The sequence below is a fragment of the Thunnus maccoyii genome, chromosome 5 (genome assembly GCF_910596095.1).
Source record: "Thunnus maccoyii chromosome 5, fThuMac1.1, whole genome shotgun sequence".
NCBI lineage: Eukaryota > Metazoa > Chordata > Actinopteri > Scombriformes > Scombridae > Thunnus > Thunnus maccoyii.
In genome coordinates this window covers 677,830-703,000 of record NC_056537.1, presented here as the reverse complement: position 1 = coordinate 703,000, position 25,171 = coordinate 677,830, and the positions used below count along the sequence as shown (strand labels likewise).

The window sequence follows — 25,171 nt, the reverse complement described above, 5'->3', positions numbered from 1 at the left end:
CAGACAAATACCCACAGGAGGGAAATGAAGGATATTTATATCAAAATGACCAGTGACATAATCAATGTGTCAAGATATCCTCATCACTATGAAAATAAAAACATTGATGTGAATAGAAATATGTTTTCCTTGTGATAAGGATATCTTGACATATGTGAATGTGCTTGCAGGTACTCCTTGTAGTGAAGCACTACTCATTTATAACTTTGGCAACAAGCAGCTGTAACACATGTTTAACACTTTGATAGTGTGCATGTGTGAATCTTTACTGTAATACTGATGGCAGCTTTATAATGTTGATAATCACATCTGGACTTACCGAGCCTTTCTGCAGTTCCTCACAGCTGGGATCAGTCTCTGTCGTCCCTCCCATGATGTGTTGTACTTGTACAGGTCCAACTCATCCAGAACCTCCTCTGACATCTGCAGCATGTAGGCCAGAGCTGAGCAGTGGATCTCAGAGAGTTTCTTCTCTGATCTGTTCTCTGACTTCAGGAACTCTTGGATCTCCTGATGTACTGAGCGGTCGTTCATCTCCATCAGACAGTGGAAGATGTTGATGCTTCTGTCAGGAGAGATATCCTCACTGTTCATCTCCTTCAGGTTGTTGATGGCTCTCTGGATGATTTCTGGACTGTTCTCTGTCTGACCCAGCAGGCCTCCTAAGAGACTCTGGTTGGACTCCAGAGAGAGGCCATGAAGGAAGCGAACAAATAGATCCAGGTGGCCATTTTTACTTCTGAGAGATTTCTCCATGGCTCTCTTCAGGAAGTCATCCAGAGATGAGTAACTGTAGTCTTTTCCCAGGAAGTCCTCCAGTACCTTTGTGTTCCTGCTGGTGTAACAGTGGTGCATGTAGAGTGCAGCCAGAAACTCCTGAACGCTCAGATGAACAAAGCAGTAGACTGTTTTCTGGAAGATCACACTCTCTCTTTTGAAGATCTCTGTACAAACTCCTGATAACACCGAGGCCTCTGTGACATCAAGACCACACTTCTTCAGGTCTTCTTGGTAGAACATGATGTTTCCTTTCTCCAGATGTTCCAACGCCAGCCTCCCCAGCTTCAGAAGAAGTTCCCTGTCAGCCTTCGTCAGCTCCTGTGGACTGGTCTCATGTCCTTCATCATACTTGTGCTTCTTCCTCTTTGTCTGAACCAGCAGGAAGTGTGAGTACATGTCAGTCAGGGTCATGGGCAGCTCTCCTCTCTGGTCTGTAGTCAACATGTGCTCCAGAACTGTAGCAGTGATCCAGCAGAAGACTGGGATGTGACACATGATGTGGAGGCTCCTGGATGTCTTGATGTGTGAGATGATTCTGCTGGACAGCTCTTCATCACTGAATCTCCTCCTGAAGTACTCCTCCTTCTGGGCATCAGTGAAGCCCCGTACTTCTGTTACCCTGTCAACACATGTAGGAGGGATCTGATTGGCTGCTGCAGGTCGGGAAGTTATCCAGACGAGAGCCGAGGGAAGCAGCTTCCCCTCGATGAGGTTTGTCAACAGCACGTTGACTGATGACTTCTGTGTGACATCAGACACGACCTTCCTGTTCTTGAAATCCAGTGAAAGTCTGCTTTCATCCAGGCCGTCAAAGATGAACAAAACTTTCCAGACAGCGAGCTTCTCTGCTGTGACCTTCTGTAATGTTGGATGGAAAACATGGATCAGCATGAGGAGACTGTACTGCTCATCTTTGATCAAGTTCAGCTCCCTGAACGAAAGCAGAATCACCAGACTGACATCTTGGTTTTCTGAGCCCTCTGCCCAGTCCAGAGTGAACTTCTGCACTGAGAAGGTTTTTCCAACGCCAGCAACGCCATTGGTCAGAACAACTCTGATGTGTTTCTGTTGGTCGGGTAAGACTTTAAAGATGTCGTGACACCTGATTGGAGTGTCATGGAGGGTCTCCATCTTGGAAGCTGCTTCAAGCTGCCTCACCTCATGTTGGGTATTAACGTCTTCACTCTGTCCCTCTGTGATGTAGAGCTCAGTGTAGATCCTGTTGAGGGGGGTTTCACTTCCTGCTTCATCAGTTCCTTCAGTCACACATTCACATCTCCTCCTCAGACTGATCTTATGTTCATCTAAAACCTCCTGCAGACCACTTTCTGCTGAAAGAGAAGAAAAAAAGGTATAATTAAAAAGAAATATGTCTGACTGTGTTAATTTTCAGCAGGATAGAGGAGGTAGATTCCTGTCCTGTTTTCAGAGATGATGACACCAGCAGACAGATCTTCAGTCTTACTTTGTACAGTGCTGGTCTGACTGTCTGTCTGCAGTCCAGATCTCGTTCTGGATCTTTTTCCACACTGGGGACAGGAGGAGTCTCCTGATGGAGCAGACTGGTCCCAGTATGAGGTGATGAACCGTCTCCAGAGCCTGTGTATAAAGCTGGTAGAGACTGGATCCTTCAGGACGTCCTGACACAAAGAACAGCAGGACAGCTGCTCCTCCACAGAAACACCCCTCCTCTTCCTCTCTCTGTGGACATGAATACATTCTTTATGACATATGACATTAGTGGTGGCCAACCGACAGCTCACAAGTTGATGCAGCTCTATCCCTCCATAAACAGTCCAGACTGTCAGTATTTGGACAGTTACACAGTTTTTTGATCTTCAGGCTCTGAGCTTCAGCACATTCAATTTAAATAAAATAATATATAGTATAATTACAAGGGTTCAGAAGTAATTAGACAGACACAACAATGTGCCAGCAAAGGCAGAGAAGAAGAAGAAGAGTGCAAACTAGTAAACATGGATGTAAACAATGCAGGATTTAAAATACTAGCTTCAAAAATCGACTTTGCAAATGTTTCATGAGGAGGGAAATGGATTCAACACATTTGTTAGACCACAAGGATTCACACAGTGTGTTTTGGTCAGTAAGTCAATGTAAACATGACTTTTGTCTGTTAACAAGAAAACTCCACAGGGCTCCTTTAAGCTACTATGAGACTTTAAAAGTCAGGAAAAATAAGCAGGAGGCAACTGAGCAAAACAGAAAAATAACAGACTGCTGCTCTTTTGTCTTGTGTTGTGGTGCTGAACAGAGAGCTCTGCTAAATATCTTCATAATGCATATTTTCATTTGTGTTTCTCTCTCTCACTGTTTCTGCTATAATCTCTCTCCCTCTGTGTCAGTGTGATACAACAGTTTTACACATTTGACTTTTCCCAAATGTTAAATGTCAGACTCAGTTTCCTCTGCTGCAGTGGTCAGTCTGCAGTGATAAATCAGCTGCAGCAGGCTGTTTGTATACATTTCCATTACTTCCTCCCATATTTTGTGTCTTTGAACAGGAACATGTTAAAACACATTCTGTATTGCAGGAGACCAAACACTCCATTTTCTTCCATTTTACCTGCACAAAACCCCGGTGCAGTCCTTTAGTAAATAAAGAGATACAATGTGACTTGTTACTAAATCCTTAGTAAATATCACCCTGGGTTACCTGCTACTACTTTAGATTGTTAGACTGGAAAATCAAATAGCAATAGCAGCCCTGTCTCTGTCTCTGGTTAACATGTACATGAAGATCTGTTCTAGATTACAGCTGAATGGAAGGTAGTTCATTATTTCTTTCCACTGTGTTTCCTTCATATCTACACTACAACCTTAATGAAACCGTCTCACTGAATCATCTTCAGGTCAGTTTACAGTAGAAACAGTCTCTTACTTTGTGTCTGAGGGTCCAGGTTCATTACTGAAGTGTGGAGGATGTTCTTTAGACCGGTCACTCTTCATAGACAGACGGCTGGATATCAGAGACTCTGCTCTCTGTCTGTGCTGCTGACCTCTGGAAACAACAAATGTTTTACATACATCATTACTTCTGGTAAAGAGCAGATATAAACACATGTAACATGTCATATTATCACTATTTAGTTTTTTTTATTTGTATCTACAGCTGAAAACAGATGTGAGAGTAAAACATTTTAACTGTAACTGTGTAAACACTGAATTTATCTCCTGTAAACTCAGTTTGTTTGTAGAGTCTGATGCCTGCATGTAGTTTGTATCATTTACAGACATTTTCATGAGCTGCGGCTTTGTTAAACACATCAGCTGCCACTTTATATTTAGATGGATAAACCTGCTGCAGAAGATCTTCAGACTCTCACTAATAACTGATGGAAATGGTTGTAGTAGAGTGTGGGTTTGTTTTTAGTAATAGTAATGTCCTATAATCAGCTGTACATGAAGGTTCAGGATTAAATTACATTGAATTCCTGCTGCAACTAACAATTATACTCATTATTGATTAATCTACCAGTTATTTTCTATATTAATCAGTTAATTGTTTTGTCTATAAAATGTCATAAAACAGTTAAAAATGTCCGTTATAGTTTCTTAGAGTTCATGGTGACGTCTTCAAGTGTCCTGTTTTGTCTGGTCAACAGGCAGCGGAGCATCAAGACCAGAACAACGAGGCTCAAACGCAGCTTCTACCCAGAGGCTGTTAGACTCGTGAACTCCACGCCTCATTGGACACACTTTCACCGTTCAGCCTCTGCTCTGCTATCTGTCATGCTGCCATGTTATCTTAACTTAACATGCTGCTCTTTTTCTAACGCTGCTCTTTTTATCATGCTGCGCAGCTTTTTTTATCTATTGCACTGCAGTATTTATTAGATATGCTTATTTGTGTTATTTATTCTTAGTATAGGACTAATTATTATAGATTATTTTTAGACTTATTGCATTGTACGCCGCTGAACCTGAGTACAAATTTCGTTTACATGTGTAAGCATGCAAATGACAATAAATTAACCTTGAACCTTGAATCATTATTAGCAGCCCTGATATGAACACTCACCCTGCCTCAGACTGTTTTCCTCCTTCTGCTCTGTTGACTTTAAAATGGAGTCTGACTGAATACTTTCACTTTTACTTCCTGCCTGTTTACTCCTGTAACAGGGTTAGAAATAACCCCTATTATGAATTTCTTCAAAATAGATGTGCCTGTCTTGTATGTACATAGTTTTAGAGCCACCTGGTGGAATAATAGCGTAACTGCACAAATAGTGTTCCTCTCTGCGCACCGTACGCGCCTCAGCAAAGAAAGGTACTTTCATGCTGGAGAGACCTGAACGCTTGCAGTTACATGACACACTATTGACGGTGACTGTGTGTTGCTGATTTTTGTACCAGCACCAGAGTCAAGAGAGCCAGAATGAGAACAAGTCCTGTGTGGCTGTGCCGTTCTTCCTGCACCATAGACATCAGGGATACATCCACCATAAATCCACAGAAAGACACGACCCGTCACACTCCTCCCTTCCACTTCTTTACTAGAAGTCACGTGTGTGTGTGTGTGTCTGTGTGTGTTTGTGTGTGTGGTGAGCAATTGCAGGTCATCTGTCAATAACAAAGATCTAAAATTACTCTGAACTTTACAAAGTAACTCACAGCTCAAAGTGTGAGCAGAGAATATAATTGAAGACGGTTCTGATCAAATTTATGACTATGAATTAAAAACTCCCCCACTGGATACCAGGAGTCTTCCTCCCATTCCTCAACATGAGTCTGGTTCTCTAGAAGCACTGTGAAGCGTCATCTCTCCTCTCTACTTTAGCATTTCTTTAAGAAAATACCAACAATACATCCCTCCCTGTCTGCTGAAGGTCATCTGCCAGTAGTTCTCTCCTGCTGAAAACAGCCAGTTCAAAGCCCTGACTCCTATTTGTTAGTTATCTGGCCTCTCAGTTCGTCCTGTGAGCTTTATCGACCTCCAACCACAGACACTGCAGTCTCTAAAGCCTTCTGCTCCATGTTCTTTAGTTTTCATGTTCCTTGGGCTAAAAAGTCCTGTAATATTATCCTGTTAAACCAGAAGTCTTCCTCCAGTGCTGCTGTCCACCAGCTCGGTGCTCCAAACAGCACCTGCCTCTTTCAACATAGCCCACCTTCAATCCAACCAACAAAGCTGCAGTCCAACTGGTCTGCAAATGCCCATTGTTAAAACATTAACTTCAAGATCCACAGAAGCTGCTGCTGTCTGCTGAGACCTGTCTTCTATTCAGTGTCACAACAGGACAGCCGAAGTATCTGCAGAGGTCTCCCCCTCTCCAGAAAAAACAGGTAAAAACTGAATGAAGCTGTTTCACATAGAAAATCAGTGTTTCTCTGATGCTATTCAGAGGACACAGGACGTCAGGGAAAAGCTGTGAGCCGAGCTGCTGCTAACATTTGCTCAGCTTTTTTCTCTGATAATTTAAGATCCTTCAAAATCCTTCATCTGGTTAAAGATACAGTTGGAACGTAGGTCTAGTTGTTTTTAGACATTTTAATGCAGAATAGTTACATATTATAGTTTTAAACTAAAGGCACTGCTGCCTGATGCTGGGCTGTCAGATTAACTTGTTCATGTCTAGAAAACAAACACAACAATCTGTCCTCTGTAATTTAACCTGCATTAAATATTGGTTGAAGCAACTAATAAACATTTCAGAACAGAAATCAAGCATCTATAAACAAAATGAAAGCTGTAAATGAAGAAATAATGCAGTCAAAACTCAAACAACAAAAAGATTAGTGACTGAATTAAAAAACACAGAATTATAATAGAATAGTGTTGTAATGTAGGTTATCAGATGACATTAAACTGAATCATCTTCAGGTCAGTTTACAGTAGAAACAGTCTCTTACTTTGTGTCTGAGGGTCCAGGTTCATTACTGAAGAACAGAGGAGGATCTTTAGACCGGTCACTCTTCATAGACAGACAGCTGGATATCAGAGACTCTGCTCCGTCCTCCTCTTCCTCCAAATCCTTCATCTTCTGGAGTCTGAGAGGTAAACCAGTAACACTGGAGACACACACACATACACAGTATAATAAACCCAGTCCTTCCTCTCAACTTAGTAGCTTCTCATTAGTTTACATGACTTTAACTACAACCATGTGTGTTTTCCAGCCATCACAAAGATAAACTTTGACTCTACTTTAAATCCAACAAACAGACTTCAGATAAACATCTGTGTGGTTCTTAACTGTGACTTCTCTCTATTTTAACTGCAGCAGTGTGTCACGTTACATCACTGTGAGGACGCAGAAACCAGGAAAAGAACAAAGGAAACAACGTTTGAAGACATCAACACTGTGATCTCATATTTTTCTGACACAGTTTAATCAACTAAACAATTAATCAGTAAAATAATCAGCAGATTGATCAATAATGACAGTAATCATTATTAGCAGCCCTGATATTAACACTCACCCTGCCTCAGACTTTTTTCCTCCTTCTGCTCTGTTGACTTTAAAATGGAGTCTGAATAGACTGAACTTTCACATTTACTCCCTACCTGTTTGCTCCTCACTTCTTCTTCTTTACTGGAAGTCACGTATGTGTGTGTGTGTGTTTGTGTGTGTCTGTGTGTGTGTGTGTGTGTGTGTGTGTGTGTGTGTGTGTGTGTGTGTGTGTGTGTGTGGAGAGAGCGGTAATGTGTTGAATGAACAATTGCATCTGAAATTACTCTGAACTTTACAAATTAACTCACAGCTCAAAGTGTGAGCAGAGAATTTTATTGAAGACGTTTCTGATAACATTTATGTTCACTGTTAGCAGAGCAGCTCACAGCAGCTTTCAGTTAGCAGGTAAAGTTGAATCTGACTCAACTATCTGCTAATTTAACACAATGTCACAATCAAATATGTACAGGTAAATGTTCCTGGTAGATAACTTTCTAACAGGATGGCATCAGTCTTTTACCAAACATATTGTGGATAACATCCTGTTCAGTGTTATAAAGCACACCCTCCTGCATGTTTAGCTGCCAGCAGCAGCTTAGTCCGATGCTTTGGTTCAGACTGAAATTTCTCAACAAGTATTTGATGTATTGTTATTAAATGTTGTTCAGACATTCATGTTCCTCAGAGGATGAATCCTACTGACTTTGGTGATGCTCTGACTTCTCCTCTAGCGCCACCATGAGGTCGACTTTTTACTTCTTTATTGAAATATCTCAACAACTATTGGATGGATTGCTGTGAAATTTAGTTTCACACATCCATGATCCCCTCAGGATGTGTATCATAAAAACAAGGTAGGTAGGTAAAAAAATAAACAACTAAAAGATTAATTATATATTTACTAAATAGGATAAAATATAAAAATAAACAGACTAAAGATAGAACAATAACTAGATGACACTTTGTGCTGAATGTACACTGATAGTAATGTCCTATAATCAGCTGTACATGAAGGTTCTGGATTAAATTACATTGAATTCCTGCTGCAACTAACAATTATACTCATTATTGATTAATCTACCAGTTATTTTCTACATTAATCAGTTAATTGTTTTGTCTATAAAATGTCATAAAACAGTTAAAAATGTCCGTTATAGTTTCTTAGAGTTCATGGTGACGTCTTCAAGTGTCCTGTTTTGTCTGGTCAACAGGCAGCGGAGCATCAAGACCAGAACAACGAGGCTCAAACGCAGCTTCTACCCAGAGGCTGTTAGACTCGTGAACTCCACGCCTCATTGGACACACTTTCACCGTTCAGCCTCTGCTCTGCTATCTGTCATGCTGCCATGTTATCTTAACTTAACATGCTGCTCTTTTTCTAACGCTGCTGTTTTTATCATGCTGCGCAGCTTTTTTTATCTATTGCACTGCAGTATTTATTAGATATGCTTATTTGTGTTATTTATTCTTAGTATAGGACTAATTATTATAGATTATTTTTAGACTTATTGCATTGTACGCCGCTGAACCTGAGTACAAATTTCGTTTACATGTGTAAGCATGCAAATGACAATAAATTAACCTTGAACCTTGAATCATTATTAGCAGCCCTGATATGAACACTCACCCTGCCTCAGACTGTTTTCCTCCTTCTGCTCTGTTGACTTTAAAATTGAGTCTGACTGAATACTTTCACTTTTACTTCCTGCCTGTTTGCTCCTCCCTTCTTCTTCTTTACTTTAAGTTACATGTTTGTGTGGTGAGAGAGAGAGAGAGAGAGAGAGAGAGAGAGAGAGAGAGAGAGAGGTAATGTGTTGAATGAACAACAGTCAATTACTGTTAACCGATTCACAAATACATATATTTCTTAATCCCCCCCCCCCCCCCCCCCCTTAAAAAAAAAACACAACTTTTTAATAAATCCCTTTTCTGTATTCAAAGATTGATTAAAAAACTCCCACACTGGAAACCAGGAGTCTTCCTCCAATTCCTCGACATGTGTCTGGTTCTCCAGAAGCACTGTGAAGCGTCCTCTCTCCTCTCATCTTGAGCATTTCTTTAAGAAAATACGAACAATACCTCCCTCTCTGTCTGCTGAAAGTCATCTGCCAGTAGTTCTCTCCTGCTGAAAACAGCCCTGTCTTCCATTTGTTTGTTATCTGGCCTCAGTTCATCCTGTGAGCCTTATCGACCTCCAACCACACTCACTGCAGTCTGTAAAGCCCTCTGCTGCATGTTCTTTAGTTCTTTACTTGGGCTAAAAAGTTTTTTAATATTATCCTGTTAAACCAGAAGTCTTCCTCCAGTGCTGCTGTTCACCATCTCGGGGGCATCATCTAGTAAAGTGGGCAGGTCTTTTAGTAAAGTGGGCATGTCTTTTAGTAAAGTGGGGGTATCTTTTAGTAAAGTGGGGGTATCTTTTAGTAAAGTGGGCATGTCTTTTAGTAAAGTGGGCATGTCTTTTAGTAAAGTGGGGGTATCTTTCAGTGAAGTGGGGGTATCTTTTAGTAAAGTGGGGGTATCTTTTAGTAAAGCGGGGGTATCTTTTAGTAAAGTGGGGGTATCTTTTAGTAAAGTGGGGTATCTTTTAGTAAAGTGGGCATGTCTTTTAGTAAAGTGGGCATGTCTTTTAGTAAAGTGGGGGTATCTTTTAGTAAAGTGGGCATGTCTTGTAGTGAAGAGGGGGTATCTTTTAGTAAAGTGGGCATGTCTTTTAGTAAAGTGGGGGTATCTTTTAGTAAAGTGGGGGTATCTTTTAGTAAAGTGGGCATGTCTTTTAGTAAAGTGGGGGTATCTTTTAGTAAAGTGGGGGTATCTTTTAATAAAGTGGGGGTATCTTTTAGTAAAGTGGGCATGTCTTTTAGTAAAACGGGGGTATCTTTTATTAAAGTGGGAGTGTCTTTTAGTAAGGTGGGGGTATCTGTTAGTAAAGTGGGCATGTCTTTTAGTAACGTGGGCATGTCTTTTAGTAAAGTGGGCATGTCTTGTAGTGAAGAGGGGGTATCTTTTAGTAAAGTGGGCATGTCTTTTAGTAAAGTGGGGGTATCTTTTAGTAAAGTGGGGGTATCTTTTAGTAAAGTGGGGTATCTTTTAGTAAAGTGGGCATGTCTTTTTTTTTTCTGGTCCGTTTATTGAAGGCTTCAGCAGGAACACGTCATTCTCATCAGTCCTTCCTGTAAAATGTGACGTTACAAACAAACAGATGAGCGTTGGTTAAAGAGCCGACCGCAGACAATCATCTGTGATGTAAATCAACTACACATTTCACATGCATGTAGCAAACCGACAGACGTGATGTTTCGGACACATTGACTCCACACAACACAGTTTATTGCGTTCACAGGAAGAAGAAACGTATGAAATTCTGATAGTGAAACAAGTCATTTTGTGGGTTGTGATGCTCAGAAAAATGTATCCACCATTTTACAGCTGTAACAGTACTTAACTGGAGTTACATTCAGGTAACTACTATTTACTCTCACTGCCAGATAGGGGAGACAGAAGTTCCACACTGCAGGTTTAAGTCTGTATGGATTGCTGTTTTCTTGTATCGTCACTTGGTGGCGTTGTTTCCTTGTTGCAAACATGTCTCATATACAAAAAAAACATACAATTCAACATACATAGATGTCATACATGAAACTGAAGCTTGACACAAGATAAAAACACTGCAAGTTCATTTATTTCCACAGATGTTTATTAGAATTTGGTCTTTGTTTCCCACCATCATCATCCCACCACCCTCCCTTCACAAGTCTATAAAAGTGAAGATGTACAGCATATAAAACAAAAATAATCAGTAGATCAGTGGATAAAATGAGTTTGAAGAAGTGATTTAAAGGAAGATAATGACTTATCAGACTGAGCTCCTCAAACAGGTTGATCCAGAGCCCTGACAGCAAAGACCAGGACCCATATTTATCTGTGCTGATAATCAGCACTAATTCATTTCCCACCACTCAGTGTCAACTTATAGAAAAACAAGCTGCATTCATGCAAATCCTGGCTTTATTGATTGAATGATTCATTAGTGTTAAACTGCTGATGGCAGAGATATATTTCAAAGAGCTGTAAGGACACATAAGTCAACAGGAGGTTTAGCTGGAGATGAGTTGGACAGTGGAGAAGATACATTTCATGTTTTTAATGAAGTTGTGTCCACAGTCTGTTTGCATCATTATTACTGTGTGCAGTGTTGTACAATACATGCAAGATGCTGCACTAATGTAGAAAACAAGATGTAAAGGATGTGATTGGATAGAGCTGGATCACACAGCTGGATCACATGATCTCACCTACAAGTTTAAATTATATAGTTATTGTTAAAGCCACCTGATTGGCTGACCAGTGTTTACTTACAGCCTGATGCAAATGACTTGTTAAATATTGTTATGAGATATAAACTATTCATTGTGACATCATATGTTTGCATATAAAAGCTAGATACCTTTAATATTTACACACAGAGCAACTCTGAAATGTCATCTGACAGAGTTAACACACTGTTAACTCTCAATGTGATTCTGAGACGCTTGATAAATATAGGCCCAGGGTCAGAGTCTGTTTTTTAATCTCTTCTGCATCAAACAGCTCATGTATCACAAATATGTAAAGTGCTGATTCAACAAAATCCAGAGATAACTGTTCAGTTTGTAGTCAGTTAAGAGACTTAAGTGAAGATGACAAAATCCAGATCCAGACTCCGGTCCAGATGGATCATCAGGGTCCAACTGATCCTCTCTCAACACACACTCCTGGATGTTCACTCACACTCTGACAGAGATCACAACATCCCCTCCCATCTGATGAGAGAAGAAGAAACAACAGAGGTCATAAATCAGTGTTTAGTGAGACTCACTTCATCAGCTGTCAGTCAGTGATGCAGCACATCCAGTATAAAGAGCAGCAGGGACTTCAGTCCTGTTCAGACCAGAAGTGGAACAGCTGTGCAGCGTAGCCTGCTTCCTTTCAGCTCTCGTGTTAACGTGTTGGAGTGAACACACTGAGCTCCAAGCTCACACACCTGCACAGACTTTTGCTATCAAGTCTGTTTACTCTGCAGATTTCACTCAAGTACACAGAGGAAATAAAGTGCTGAGAGTCATGAACACATCATTACTGCAGAAACAGAGACATTCACTCATCAGTTTACTGATGCATTTACTGTTGATACATGTGAACTGTTAGAAAAGTTGAAAGTTACAGAGTCTCTGTGGGATTTGAGGATCTTTCCTGCTGTTAAATCATCACATGACAATCAGTCAGAGCTCTCAGCTAAACAGCTGCTGTAATTCCTGGACTTATATAGACTTATAAAGACCACATGGTTATTAAAAGGTAATGATGGTTCTGTGAAATCAGAGCCAGTGATTTGCAGGCTGCAGTCAGACTGATCTTAGAGCTCTGACAAAGATGAACTGATCAATTTTTTAGTGTTGAAATGAGAGAACAAACACTTTCAGATTTGATGGTAGGACAGTTTGATGATGAGGACCACTGTCTCTATATATCTTGTAAGTCTGTCAGCTGTAATCCAGCTTTATTTCCTGCAGACATGAACACAACAACAACAATAGTCTTCACATCGACTCAAGCACATGATCACAACACGCTTCTGGCTGATCTGATTGGCTGACTGTTCTCTCTCTGTATTTCTGTCCAATCCTGAAGCCTGTCACCATTCTCCTCTCACAGCTTCACTGAGGAAAGCAGCCACTGAGAATGTTGAAGGTTCACCAGGAAATACTGGATCTTTGCTTCGATACTAACTGTGTTTAATAAAATACTGCTGAAACCAGCACGGACTGACTCCAACTCTCTACTGACCTCAGAGTCTCCAGTTTACAGTCTGGACTCTCCTGAAGATCAGACAGCTGCTTCATGTGTGAGTCCTGAAGGTCATTTCCCCACAGATCCAGCTCTCTCAGATGGGAGGGTTTGGATTTCAGAGCTGAGGCCAGAGAAGCACAGCTGATCCCTGACAAACTGCAGCAACTCAATCTGAATAAAGAATAAATAATGTCACTTTAGGAGACAAAGTCTTCCTGTTTGAAATCATTCGATGTTTCATAATCTGCTCAGAGCTGAAGAAGGTTTATAATGTAAAAGTTTATAAAATGGAAACTCCAAACAGCAGAACCCAACAGGATGCTGGTTAAAAACTGTCAAATACAAACAGTGAAAAAGAGCTCTAATTAATATTAATGACAACATGCTGCTACTTCAGTAAAGACGTAGTGACTTCACCTCTTAAAGTCTGCAGCTCCACCAGTGACTCCATCTATACAAACTCATGTTTTGCAGCCAAACACAAGTAACAAACTGAAAGGAAGGATGTGTGATGATATCGTTCAAAGGAAGTGTTGACGAAGTTCTTATTTTGGAGACGTTTATTAGACGATGGCCATCAGGTCCATTCCATGTATAAAGATGGTCTGGGCGCCGTACCACTGTCGATGTATAGCTTATATAGGGTTACACATCTGTATCTTATCACATGAACAACATAGGTTCTCCATGGGCACTAATTCAGTTGGGAGCCATCCATCAAGTGATTGACAGCTACGTCACAACATATTATGTGTCACAACACACCACATCGGGAACGGCTCCAAGCTTGACCATGGACCCATTGTTTGTATCTAAAAGGCCCCCCAGAAGGGCTATACCATATTACCTACGGTGACATGCAGACTATGGAATGTTCATATCACATGTCCAACACCCAAAATCAATAACGTACATAGGGTCAGATAAAAATCATACTAACAAAAACCCACATCAATTTATTTCAGATTCCACTCAAGATCCCAACATTTAAAGAAGATACCAAATATGTCAGGATGGATTTTGGGAAAATAGGAGGAAAAGGACGTTCAACATATCTACAATATTTACATTTAATGGAATAGTGTCACCAAAAAAATCACAGCATCTTGTGTTTAAGTACTTCAGTCAGTATAAACACTGCACAGCTTCATAAAAGTGTTGGAACAAGTAAATACTGGATATTATATTTGTTGCTGCCTGATTCCGTTTTTTGGTTTAAATTTAAAGAACCAAATTCAAAGTGAATTTGAAATTAAATGTTGAAATCAAGGGTTTCAGAGGTTCAGAGTGATTTATCCAGTGTAGATTTTTCTTGGTATATCAAGGTTTTAAATGTGCAGCTCAACATTGCTCTAACACAGTCAATGGACTAAACACCTGAAGAAGAAAATAGACCATTAAGATCCTCGGTGTGGATCAGCATAATATCAGCTTTATGTCTGCAGTTTAGTGTCACCACAAATGTCACATCATATTAATCTCAGCACAGAATAAAAAAATTGGTGTCTCACCCCAAAGTCTCCAGTTTACAGTGTGGACTCTCCAGAAAACCACACAGCAGCAATCCTGATTTCTGAAGCTCGTTGAAGTCCAGATGCAGCCGTCTCAGATGGGAGGGGTTGGACTTCAGAGCTGAGACCAGAGAAGCGCAGCTGTTCCCTGACAAACTGCAGCCAGTCAATCTGAATAAAGAATAAATAATGAAGATTAAAATACATTTATAATCCAATCAGATGTGTTCAGGTTTTAAATGTGTAGTTCAGTATTACTATGTCCTGATCATTGAGCTTTTCTCTAAAATGAACAGAGTGACTTTGTCATTGTTTTATTTTAGAACATCATAATGTCAGCCTTCTACAGACATCATCCAAATGTCACCACAACATTCAGACACATATTCATGTCAACAGTGATTCATAAAAAAGACACCTGCATTGATCTCTGCGTCCTTCTGGGTGTGTGTGTGTGTGTGTGTGTGTGTGTGTGTGTGTGTGTTCAGAAGTATCAATATCAATGTTCATACATTATTCATTAAAACACATTAAAAAATATAATAAAGAAATATTGCTCCTTCACCAAGTAAACTTGATCAATTTAAAACATACATTAGTTGAGAGGATCTTCTGTATACAGATGTGACTCTTTACCAAGAATTATAAACATTAATTTACTTTAACAACTAACAGTGGACATTTTCTACAGTTTCTTTAAGAATCAGTCACCTTTTAGAACTACAGACTAAAATCTGTACAGTAAAAAAATGAAAATATGGAAAGAAATGAACTTCATGGATGTAAGTTATGTATGTACGTAAATTAAAATCAACAATAGTAACAGACTGTCAGTGAACTGACCTCAGAGTCTCCAGGCTACAGTTTGGACTCTCCAGAAAATCACATAGCAGTTTCAATCCTGAATCCTGCAACTCGTTTCCCCCCAGATTCAGCTCTCTCATATGGGAGGGGTTGGACTTCAGAGCTGAGGCCAGAGAAGCACAGCTGATCTCTGACAACCTGCAGTCTTCCAATCTGAATAAAGAATAAATTATGTAGATTAAAATACATTATAATCCAATCAGATGTGTTCAGGTTTTAAATGTGTAGTTCAACATTACTATGTCCTCATCATTGAGCTTTCCTCTAAAACAAACAGAATGACTTTGTCATTGTGTTATTGTGGATCATCATCATGTCGGCCTTCTACAGACATCATCCAAACATCACCACAACATTCAGACACATATTCATGTCAACAGTGATTCATAAAAAAGACTTTAAACACCTGCATTGATCTCTGCGTCCTTCCGGGTCTGTGTGTGTGTGTGTGTGTGTGTGTGTGTGTGTGTGTGTGTGTGTTCAGAAGTATCAATATCAATGTTCATACATCATTCATTAAAACACATTAAAGAATATAATAAAGAAATATTTCTCCTTCACCAAGTAAACTTGATCAATTTAAAACATACATTAGTTGAGAGGATCTTCTGTATACAGATGTGACTCTTTACCAAGAATTATAAACATTAATTGATTTTAACTACTAACAGTGGACATTTTCTACAGTTTCTTTAACAATCAGTCATCTTTTAGAACTACAGACTAAAATCTGTACAGTAAAAAAATGAAAATATGGAAAGAAATGAACTTCATGGATGTAAGTTATGTATGTACGTAAATTAAAATCAACAATAGTAACAGACTGTCAGTGAACTGACCTCAGAGTCTCCAGTCTACAGTGTGGACTCTCCAGAAAATCACATAGCAGTTTCAATCCTGAATCTTGCAACTCGTTTCCCCCCAGATTCAGCTCTCTCATACGGGAGGGGTTGGACTTCAGAGCTGAGGCCAGAGAAGCACAGCTGATCTCTGACAACCTGCAGTCTTCCAATCTGAATAAAGAATAAATTATGTAGATTAAAATACATTTATCATCCAATTAGATGTGTTCAGGTTTTAAATGTGTAGTTCAACATTACTATGTCCTCATCATTGAGCTTTCCTCTAAAACGAACAGAATGACTTTGTCATTGTGTTATTGTGGTTCATCATCATGTCAGCCTTCTACAGACATCATCCAAACATCACCACAACATTCAGACACATATTCATGTCAACACTGATTCGTAAAATGTACTTTAAACACCTGCATTGATCTCTGTGTCCCTCTGTTTGTGTGTATGTGTGTGTGTGTGTGTGTGTGTGTGTGTGTGTATGTGTTCTGAATGATCAATATCAATGATTAGAAATTATTAATTAAAACACATTAAAGAATAAAGAAATATTTCTCCTTCACCAAGTAAACTTGATCAATTTAAAACATACATTAGTTGAGAGGATCTTCTGTATACAGATGTGAGTCTTTACCAAGAATTATAAACATTAATTTACTTTAACAACTAACAGTGGACATTTTCTACAGTTTCTTTAAGAATCAGTCACCTTTTAGAACTACAGACTAAAATCTGTACAGTAAAAAACTGAAAATATGGAAAGAAATGAACTTCATGGATGTAAGTTATGTATGTACGTAAATTAAAATCAACAATAGTAACAGACTGTCAGTGAACTGACCTCAGAGTCTCCAGGCTACAGTTTGGACTCTCCAGAAAATCACATAGCAGTTTCAATCCTGAATCCTGCAACTCATTTCCCCCCAGATTCAGCTCTCTCAGATGAGAGGGGTTAGACTTCAGAGCTGAGGCCAGAGAAGCACAGCTGATCTTTGACAACCTGCAGTCTTCCAATCTGAATAAAGAATAAATGATATAGATTAAAATACATTTATCATCCAATCAGATGTGTTCAGATTTTAAATGTGTAGTCCAACATTACTATGTCCTCATCATTGAGCTTTCCTCTAAAATGAACCGAATGACTTTGTACTGTGTTATTGCAGATCATCATAATTTCAGCCTTCTACAGCCACCTTCCAAATGTCACCACATCATTCAGACACATATTCCTGTCAACATTGATTAATAAAAAAATAATTCAAACACCTGCATTGATATAGGTGTCCCTCTGTGTTTGTGTGTTTGCGTGTGTGTGTGTTCTGAAGGATCAATATCAATGATTAGAAATTATTCATTAAAACACATTAAAGAATAAAGAAATATTTCTCCTTCATCAAGTAAACTTGATCAATTTAAAACAGATATTAGTTGAGAGGATCTTCTGTATACAGATGTGACTCTGTACCAAAAATTATAAACATTGATTGACTTTAACAACTAACAGTGGACATTTTCTACAGTTTCTTTAACAATCAGTCATCTTTTAGAACTACAGACTAAAATCTGTACAGTAAAAAAATGAAAAAATGGAAAGAAATTAACTTCATGGATGTAAGTTATGTATGTACGTAAATTAAAATCAACAATAGTAACAGACTGTCAGTGAACTGACCTCAAAGTCTCCAGTCTACAGTGTGGACTCTCCAGAAAATCACACAGCAGTTTCAATCCTGAATCCTGAAACTCATTTCCCCTCAAATCCAGCTCTCTCAGATGGGAGGAGTTGGACTTCAGAGCTGAGACCAGAGAAGCACAGCTGATCTCTGACAAACTGCAGTGCATCAATCTGAATAAAGAATAAATGATGTAGATTAAAATTCATTTATAATCCATTCATATATGTTCAGATTTTAAATGTGTAGTTCAACATTACTCATGTCCTCATCAATGAACTTTTCTCTAAAATGAGCAGAGTGACTTTGTCATTGCGTTATTGTGGATCATCATAATATCAGCCTTCTACAGACATCATCCAAATGTCACCACAACATGACGTGAGACCAGGAGGCAGAGCTGCAGTCCTACATGCTTCTCTGCACTTCCATTAGAGCAGTTACCCACCCAAAATCACACAGAAACTGTGTCTGTCCCCCGGCCACTTAAATCAATTAAATCAAAAGTAACAGAAGAGGATTCATTAATAAAAATCTAATAAGAATTAACACCAACACTGCACAAGTACAATAAAATAGGAGAATTAAATGTGGACTCATTAGATCTCTGTCGTCTAAAGTTGTATTAGTAAATGATCTAATCACAGATTATTCTATTGACCTATTTTGTCTTACTGAAACCTGGCTCTGTCATGAAGGATATGTCAGCCTTAATGAATCCACTTCTCCCGATCATATTAATACTCACATTCCTTGAGACACAGGCCGAGGAGGTGGCGTTGCAGCCATCTTCAACTTAAGCCTAATTATCAACCCTAGACCTATGTTTAATTACTCATTCGAAAGCCTTGTTCTTAGTCTCTCTCAGCCAACCTGGAAAACTTCACAGCCAATTCTATTTGTTATACTGTACCATCCTCCTGGCCCATACTCTGAATTCTCATCTGAATTCTCAGTTTTTATCAAACTTAGTCCTTAGTACAGATAAAGTAAATGTAGTAAGTGATTTTAATATTCATGTGCACATCGATAATGATAGTCTTAGCACTGTGTTTATCTCATTATTAGACTCAACTGGCTTCTCTCAGAATGTAAATAAACCCACTCACTGTCTTAACCACATCCTCATGGACTCGACTCCTGTCGCGTTCTGTGATATTAGTTCTAACCGGGGCTTCGGTTTGGTGTTGTTACTTTACTTATTTATTGTCAGTTTCCTTCCTGACAGTTTGGAGGTTTGTTTGTCAGAGTGTGTTTGGCTCGTCTGGGGAACTTTCTTCACTTGGAGTGGTGACAGTGGGGTTTAACTGACGGAATTATTATTATGATCTTTTTTTTTTTAAAACCCATCCTATGTGAGGAGTGTATGTGGCTGACACAGAAGTATCCCCAACCACACCCCACCACCCCTGTCAGAAATAAAGCTGCTTTCACCTCACATATTATTTGTATATTTTTAACCATTGTGCACATGTTTCTTAATCTTTTTCTGATTAAACTAAACATAAATGAAATTTTTAATGAAATGAAATGAAACATGCTATTATTGATGGCCATTATCAAAGCCAAACTCTCTGTGTGGTCACTGCAGACCTGCGAGATGCAGTAGTTCAGTGACACACACACACACTGCTCAGGTAGAGGTAGGCTGTGTAGCCTTGGCGTTAGTGTTAGACCACGTTTCCGCTCGTGGCCTCAGGTCATCTGGACATCAGGGTCATCTGACTTTGAATTCCTGAAAACATTTAAAGTCTACAAATTTGTGCTCAGACAAATCCTAAAAATGTATGAACCAAACATTTGAAACTTCAGTGAAGGATTTTAATTGAATTTATAGAAAAAAAACTATCAAAGCTACAGTCAGTGAACTGACCTCAGAGACTTCAGTCTACAGTTTGGACTCTCCAGTCCAGCAGACAGAAGCTTAATTCCTGAATTGTTTGTATTCAGATCCAGCTCTCTCAAATGGGAGGGGTTGGACTTCAGAGCCGAGGCCACAACTTCACAGAGAGTCTCTGAGAGTCCACAGTCAGAAAGTCTGTAATGACACATAAATTACAACATATGTTATCATGAAAGAGGACACTTTATATTTACTTCATGCATTTGATGATGGAACAGTTTGACATTCCCTATTTTAATTAATATTTGCTCTTCACATCAGTGGTTCAGCTCATCTTTTTAAATTCTTTATTTTCTTTGGCATTTCATTCCTTTAATGCAAAGCAACAGTTGAGAGATAACAGAAAACAAGAGGAGAGAGAGCAACAGGAAATTGAAATTGAACATTTAATAGTTTTTCCACAAAATCCTATTTTATCAGACTGTTATGCAATAACTTTTGAATTCCTATTACTGGACTACACGCCATTAGACAAAAATGTCTATCTGATAGTGCTGTAGCTAAATTTAAGGACGCAATTCCATCAGTTTTGAATTCAATGCCATGTCTCAATACTACAGAGGACTCTTATGCTAATTTTAGTCCCTCCCAAATTGATAATCTTGTTGATAGTGCAGCAGGCTCATTGCGAATAACACTCGACTCCATCACCCCTTTAAAAAGGAAGATAATAAAACATAAGAGGTTAGCTCCATGGTATAACTCCCAAACCTGCAAATTAAAGCAAACATCGTGAAAACTTGAAGGATATGGTGCCCCACCAAACTAGAAGAATGTCACTTAGTCTAGCCGTCTATTGATCATCATTAATTGAGGACAACAAAAACAGCCCTAGGTTCCTTTCCAGCACTTTGGCCAGGCTGACAAAGAGTCATAACTCTATTGATCCATGTATTCCTATAGTTCTCAGTAGTAACGACTTCATGAGCTTCTTTAATGATAAAATTCTAACTATTACAGGAGCCTTAGCAAAACAGCTGTAAAACCTGATATACACTGATAACACAAATTTCCCTCTTTAAAATAAAAAGTTGAATTCATGAGAAATAAAAGGCACCATTGCTCGGTCCAACACACTCAGGGGTATTGTCTCATATGACCAGTAGTTTACAGAGGCTAATGTTTAGCTATTGTTGTATAACTGACATTACTGAATCAGTTTGCCGATGACTATTCGCTACTTGTGCTACTAACTATGTCAACACTATGTCACAGCAACATACTCAATTTAAATAATATTTAACAATTACTCTTAATTAATATTATTCTAATCCTTCATCTAAACAACAGGTTTCAAAAACAAGTTTTTAAGTGCTGTAAAACTGTTTACAGGGTTGTTACAAAATAGAATAAATACAGAAAATGAAAAAGAAAAGATACAAATCTTATTTTAAACTCTAAAGCATGTGTAAAATCAGGTATTATCTGTATATCTGATTATATATTATTTGCAGAATCTAGTCATGTAATAAAAACTTTACTGCATTCAGTGATAACTGTAAAATACTGATATATGTTGTGATAAAATGCTGCTGTAGTAAAACCTCAACCACAACCTCTAAAGACCTTTATTTGTTTTACCAGGTTTGAATGATGCCTCTGTCACCCAAAGGAAGATAAATAGAAAAAAATGTCAAATCCAATAATAACTAGAAATAAATAGAATAACTGTGTTCATTAACTTAATAGCTATAAACACAACCCACTGAAAAATCAACATCATTTGCAATCATAACATTTGAAACAGCTCAAGAACATCTGAGACTAAATATAACTGACATATTATTTCAGCTATAAACAAACACAGCACTAATTTAACAATAATAAGAATGTAATATTATTTATATTTGAAGAACAAACCTACTAATAACATCTGGACTTACCGAGCCTTTCTGCAGTTCCTCACAGCTGGGATCAGTCTCTGTTTTCCCTCCTTTGATGTTTTATACTTGTCCAGGTCCAACTCATCCAGAACCTCCTCTGACATCTGCAGCATGTAGGCCAGAGCTGAGCAGTGGATCACAGAGAGTTTCTTCTCTGATCTGTTATCTGACTTCAGGAACTCTTGGATCTCCTGATGTACTGAGCGGTCGTTCATCTCCATCAGACAGTGGAAGATGTTGATGCTTCTGTCAGGAGAGATATCCTCACTGTTCATCTCCTTCAGGTTGTTGATGGCTCTCTGGATGATTTCTGGACTGTTCTCTGTCTGACCCAGCAGGCCTCCTAAGAGACTCTGGTTGGACTCCAGGGAGAGGCCATGAAGGAAGCCCACAAACAGATCCAGGTGGCCATTTTTACTGTTTAGAGATTTCTCCATGACTCTCCTCAGGAAGTCATCCAGAAATGAGTACCTGTATTTTTTTCCCATGAAGTCCTCCAGTACCTCTGTTTTCCTGCTGGTGTAACAGTGGTACATGTAGATTGCAGCCAGAAACTCCTGAGCACTCAGATGAACAAAGCAGTAGACTGTTTTCTGGAAGATCACACTCTTTCTTTTGAAGATCTCTGTACAAACTCCTGATAACACTGAGGCTTCTGTGACATCAAGACCACACTTCTTCAGGTCTTCTTGGTAGAACATGATGTTTCCTTTCTCCAGTTGTTCAAACGCCAGCCTCCCCAGCTTCAGAAGAAGTTCCCTGTCAGCCTCCGTCAGCTCCTGTGGACTCGTCTCATGTCCTTCATCATACTTGTGCTTCTTCCTCTTTGTCTGAACCAGCAGGAAGTGTGAGTACATGTCAGTCAGGGTCTTGGGCAGCTCTCCTCTCTGGCCTGTAGTCAACATGTGCTCCAGAACTGTAGCAGTGATCCAGCAGAAGACTGGGATGAGACACATGATGTGGAGGCTCCTGGATGTCTTGATGTGTGAGATGATTCTGCTGGACAGCTTTTTATTACTGAATCTCCTCCTGAAGTACTCCTCCTTCTGGGCGTCAGTGAAGCCTCGTACTTCTGTTACCCTGTCAACACATGTAGGAGGGATCTGATTGGCTGCTGCAGGTCGGGAAGTTATCCAGACGAGAGCTGAGGAAAGCAGCTTCCCCTCGATGAGGTTTGTCAACAGCACGTTGACTGATGACTTCTGTGTGACATCAGACACGACCTTCCTGTTGTTGAAATCCAGTGAAAGTCTGCTTTCATCCAGGCCGTCAAAGATGAACAAAACTTTCCAGACAGCGAGCTTCTCTGCTGTGACCTTCTGTAATGTTGGATGGAAAACATGGATCAGCATGAGGAGACTGTACTGCTCATCTTTGATCAAGTTCAGCTCCCTGAACGAAAGCAGAATCACCAGACTGACATCTTGGTTTTCCGAGCCCTCTGCCCAGTCCAGAGTGAACTTCTGCACTGAGAAGGTTTTTCCAACGCCAGCGACGCCGTTGGTCAGAACGACTCTGATGTGTTTCTGTTGGTCAGGTGAGACTTTAAAGATGTCGTGACACCTGATTGGAGTGTCATGGAGGGTCTCCATCTTGGAAGCTGCTTCAAGCTGCCTCACCTCATGTTGGGTATTAACGTCTTCACTCTGTCCCTCTGTGATGTAGAGCTCAGTGTAGATCCTGTTGAGGAGGGTTTCACTTCCTGCTTCATCAGTTCCTTCAGTCACACATTCACATCTCCTCCTCAGATTGATCTTATGTTCATCTAAAACCTCCTGCAGACCACTTTCTGCTGAAAGAGAAGAATAAAAGGTATAATTAGAAAGAAATATGTCTGACTGTGTTAATTTTCAGTAGGATAGAGGAGGTAGACTCCTGTCCTGTTTTCAGAGATGATGACATCAGCAGACAGATCTTCAGTCTTACTTTGTACAGTGCTGGTCTGACTGTCTGTCTGCAGTCCAGGTCTTGTTCTGGATCTTTCTGCACACTGCGGACAAGAGGAGTCTCCTGATGAAGCAGACTGGTCCCAGTATGAGATGATGCACTGTCTGCAGAACCAGTGTCCACAGCTGGTAGAGACTGGATCCTTCAGGACGCCCTGACACAAAGAACAGCAGGACAGCTGCTCCTCCACAGAAACACCTCTCCTCTTCCTCTCTCTGTGGACATGAACACATTCTTTATGACACATGACATTAGTGGCGGCCAACCGACAGCTCACAAGTTGATGCAGCTCTTTCCCTCCATAAACAGTCCAGACTGTCAGTATTTGGACAGTTACACAGTTTTTTGTTCTTCAGGCTCTGAGCTTCAGCAAATTCAATTTAAATAAAATAGTATATACTATAATTACAAGGGTTCAGAAGTAATTAGACAGACACAACAATGTGCCAGCAAAGGCAGAGAAGAAGAAGAAGAGTGCAAACTAGTAAACATGGATGTAAACAATGCAGGATTTAAAATGCTAGCTTCAAAAATCGACTTTGCAAATGTTTCATGAGGAGGGAAATGGATTCAACACATTTGTTAGACCACAAGGATTCACACAATGTGTTTTGGTCAGTAAGTCAATGTAAACACGACTTTTGTCTGTTAACAAGAAAACTCCACAGGGCTCCTTTAAGCTACTATGAGACTTTAAAAGTCAGGAAAAATAAGCAGGAGGCAACTGAGCAAAACAGAAAAGTCCACTTGTGAAAAATAACAGACTGCTGCTCTTTTGTCTTGTGTTGTGGTGCTGAACAGAGAGCTCTACTAAATATCTTCACAATGCATCTTTTCATTTGTGTTTCTCTCTCTCACTGTTTCTGCTATAATCTCTCTCCCTCTGTGTCAGTGTGATACAACAGTTTTACACATTTGACTTTTCCCAAACGTTAAATGTCAGACTCAGTTTCCTCTGCTGCAGTGGTCAGTCTGCAGTGATCAATCAGCTGCAGCAGGCTGTTTGTATACATTTCCATTACTGCCTCCCATATTTTGTGTCTTTGAACAGGAACACGTTAAGACACATTCTGTATTGCAGGAGACCAAACACTCCATTTTCTTCCATTTTACCTGCACAAAACCCCGGTGCAGTCCTTTAGTAAATAAGGAGACACAATGTGACTTGTTACTAAATCCTTAGTAAATATCACCCTGGGTTACCTGCTACTACTTTAGATTGTTAGACTGGAAAATCAAATAGCAATAGCAGCCCTGTCTCTGTCTCTGGTTAACATGTACATGAAGATCTGTTCTAGATTACAGCTGAATGGAAGGTAGTTCATTATTTCTTTCCACTGTGTTTCCTTCATATCTACACTACAACCTTAATGAAACCGTCTCACTGAATCATCTTCAGCTCAGTTTACAGTAGAAACAGTCTCTTACTTTGTGTCTGAGGGTCCAGGTTCATTACTGAAGTTTAGAGGATCGTCTTTAGATCGGTCACTCTTCATAGACAGACAGCTGGA

General features: G+C 39.6%; 2 protein-coding genes across 2 annotated transcripts; both read right to left on the bottom strand.

The window, feature by feature from the left end:
* Positions 1–205: 205 nt before the first annotated feature.
* LOC121896776 (protein NLRC3-like) lies at positions 206–6,802 on the bottom strand. The gene is made up of 4 exons (XM_042410788.1): positions 6,652–6,802; positions 3,680–3,799; positions 2,246–2,481; positions 206–2,111 (listed from the first exon to the last, which is right to left on the bottom strand). Exons 1-4 carry the CDS (start codon positions 6,777–6,779, stop codon positions 316–318), a joined length of 2,280 nt encoding a protein of 759 aa, XP_042266722.1. The 5' UTR covers positions 6,780–6,802; the 3' UTR covers positions 206–315.
* Positions 6,803–11,800: 4,998 nt separating this feature from the next.
* Positions 11,801–25,171, bottom strand: LOC121896772 (NACHT, LRR and PYD domains-containing protein 12-like). Its single transcript, XM_042410783.1, has 11 exons — positions 25,089–25,171; positions 23,640–23,875; positions 21,714–23,505; positions 19,801–19,965; positions 17,927–18,100; positions 17,093–17,266; positions 16,237–16,410; positions 15,377–15,550; positions 14,534–14,704; positions 13,020–13,193; positions 11,801–11,995 (listed from the first exon to the last, which is right to left on the bottom strand). Exons 1-11 carry the CDS (start codon positions 25,154–25,156, stop codon positions 11,977–11,979), a joined length of 3,321 nt encoding a protein of 1,106 aa, XP_042266717.1. The 5' UTR covers positions 25,157–25,171; the 3' UTR covers positions 11,801–11,976.

Excerpts from the sequence above, each read along its gene's own strand:
- LOC121896772 (XM_042410783.1), bottom strand. The coding sequence starts at position 25,156 with ATGAAGAGTGACCGATCTAAAGACGATCCTCTAAACTTCAGTAATGAA. Across the intron at positions 19,966-21,713 it reads AGGAACTGCAGAAAGGCTCG|ACTTTCTGACTGTGGACTCT; the intron begins GTAAGTCCAGAT and ends GTGTCATTACAG. Across the intron at positions 14,705-15,376 it reads TGTAGCCTGGAGACTCTGAG|ATTGACTGGCTGCAGTTTGT; the intron begins GTCAGTTCACTG and ends TTCTTTATTCAG.
- LOC121896776 (XM_042410788.1), bottom strand. The coding sequence starts at position 6,779 with ATGAAGGATTTGGAGGAAGAGGAGGACGGAGCAGAGTCTCTGATATCC. Across the intron at positions 3,800-6,651 it reads CCTGGACCCTCAGACACAAA|AGGTCAGCAGCACAGACAGA; the intron begins GTAAGAGACTGT and ends TGTTGTTTCCAG. Across the intron at positions 2,112-2,245 it reads TCAGACCAGCACTGTACAAA|CAGAAAGTGGTCTGCAGGAG; the intron begins GTAAGACTGAAG and ends CTTCTCTTTCAG.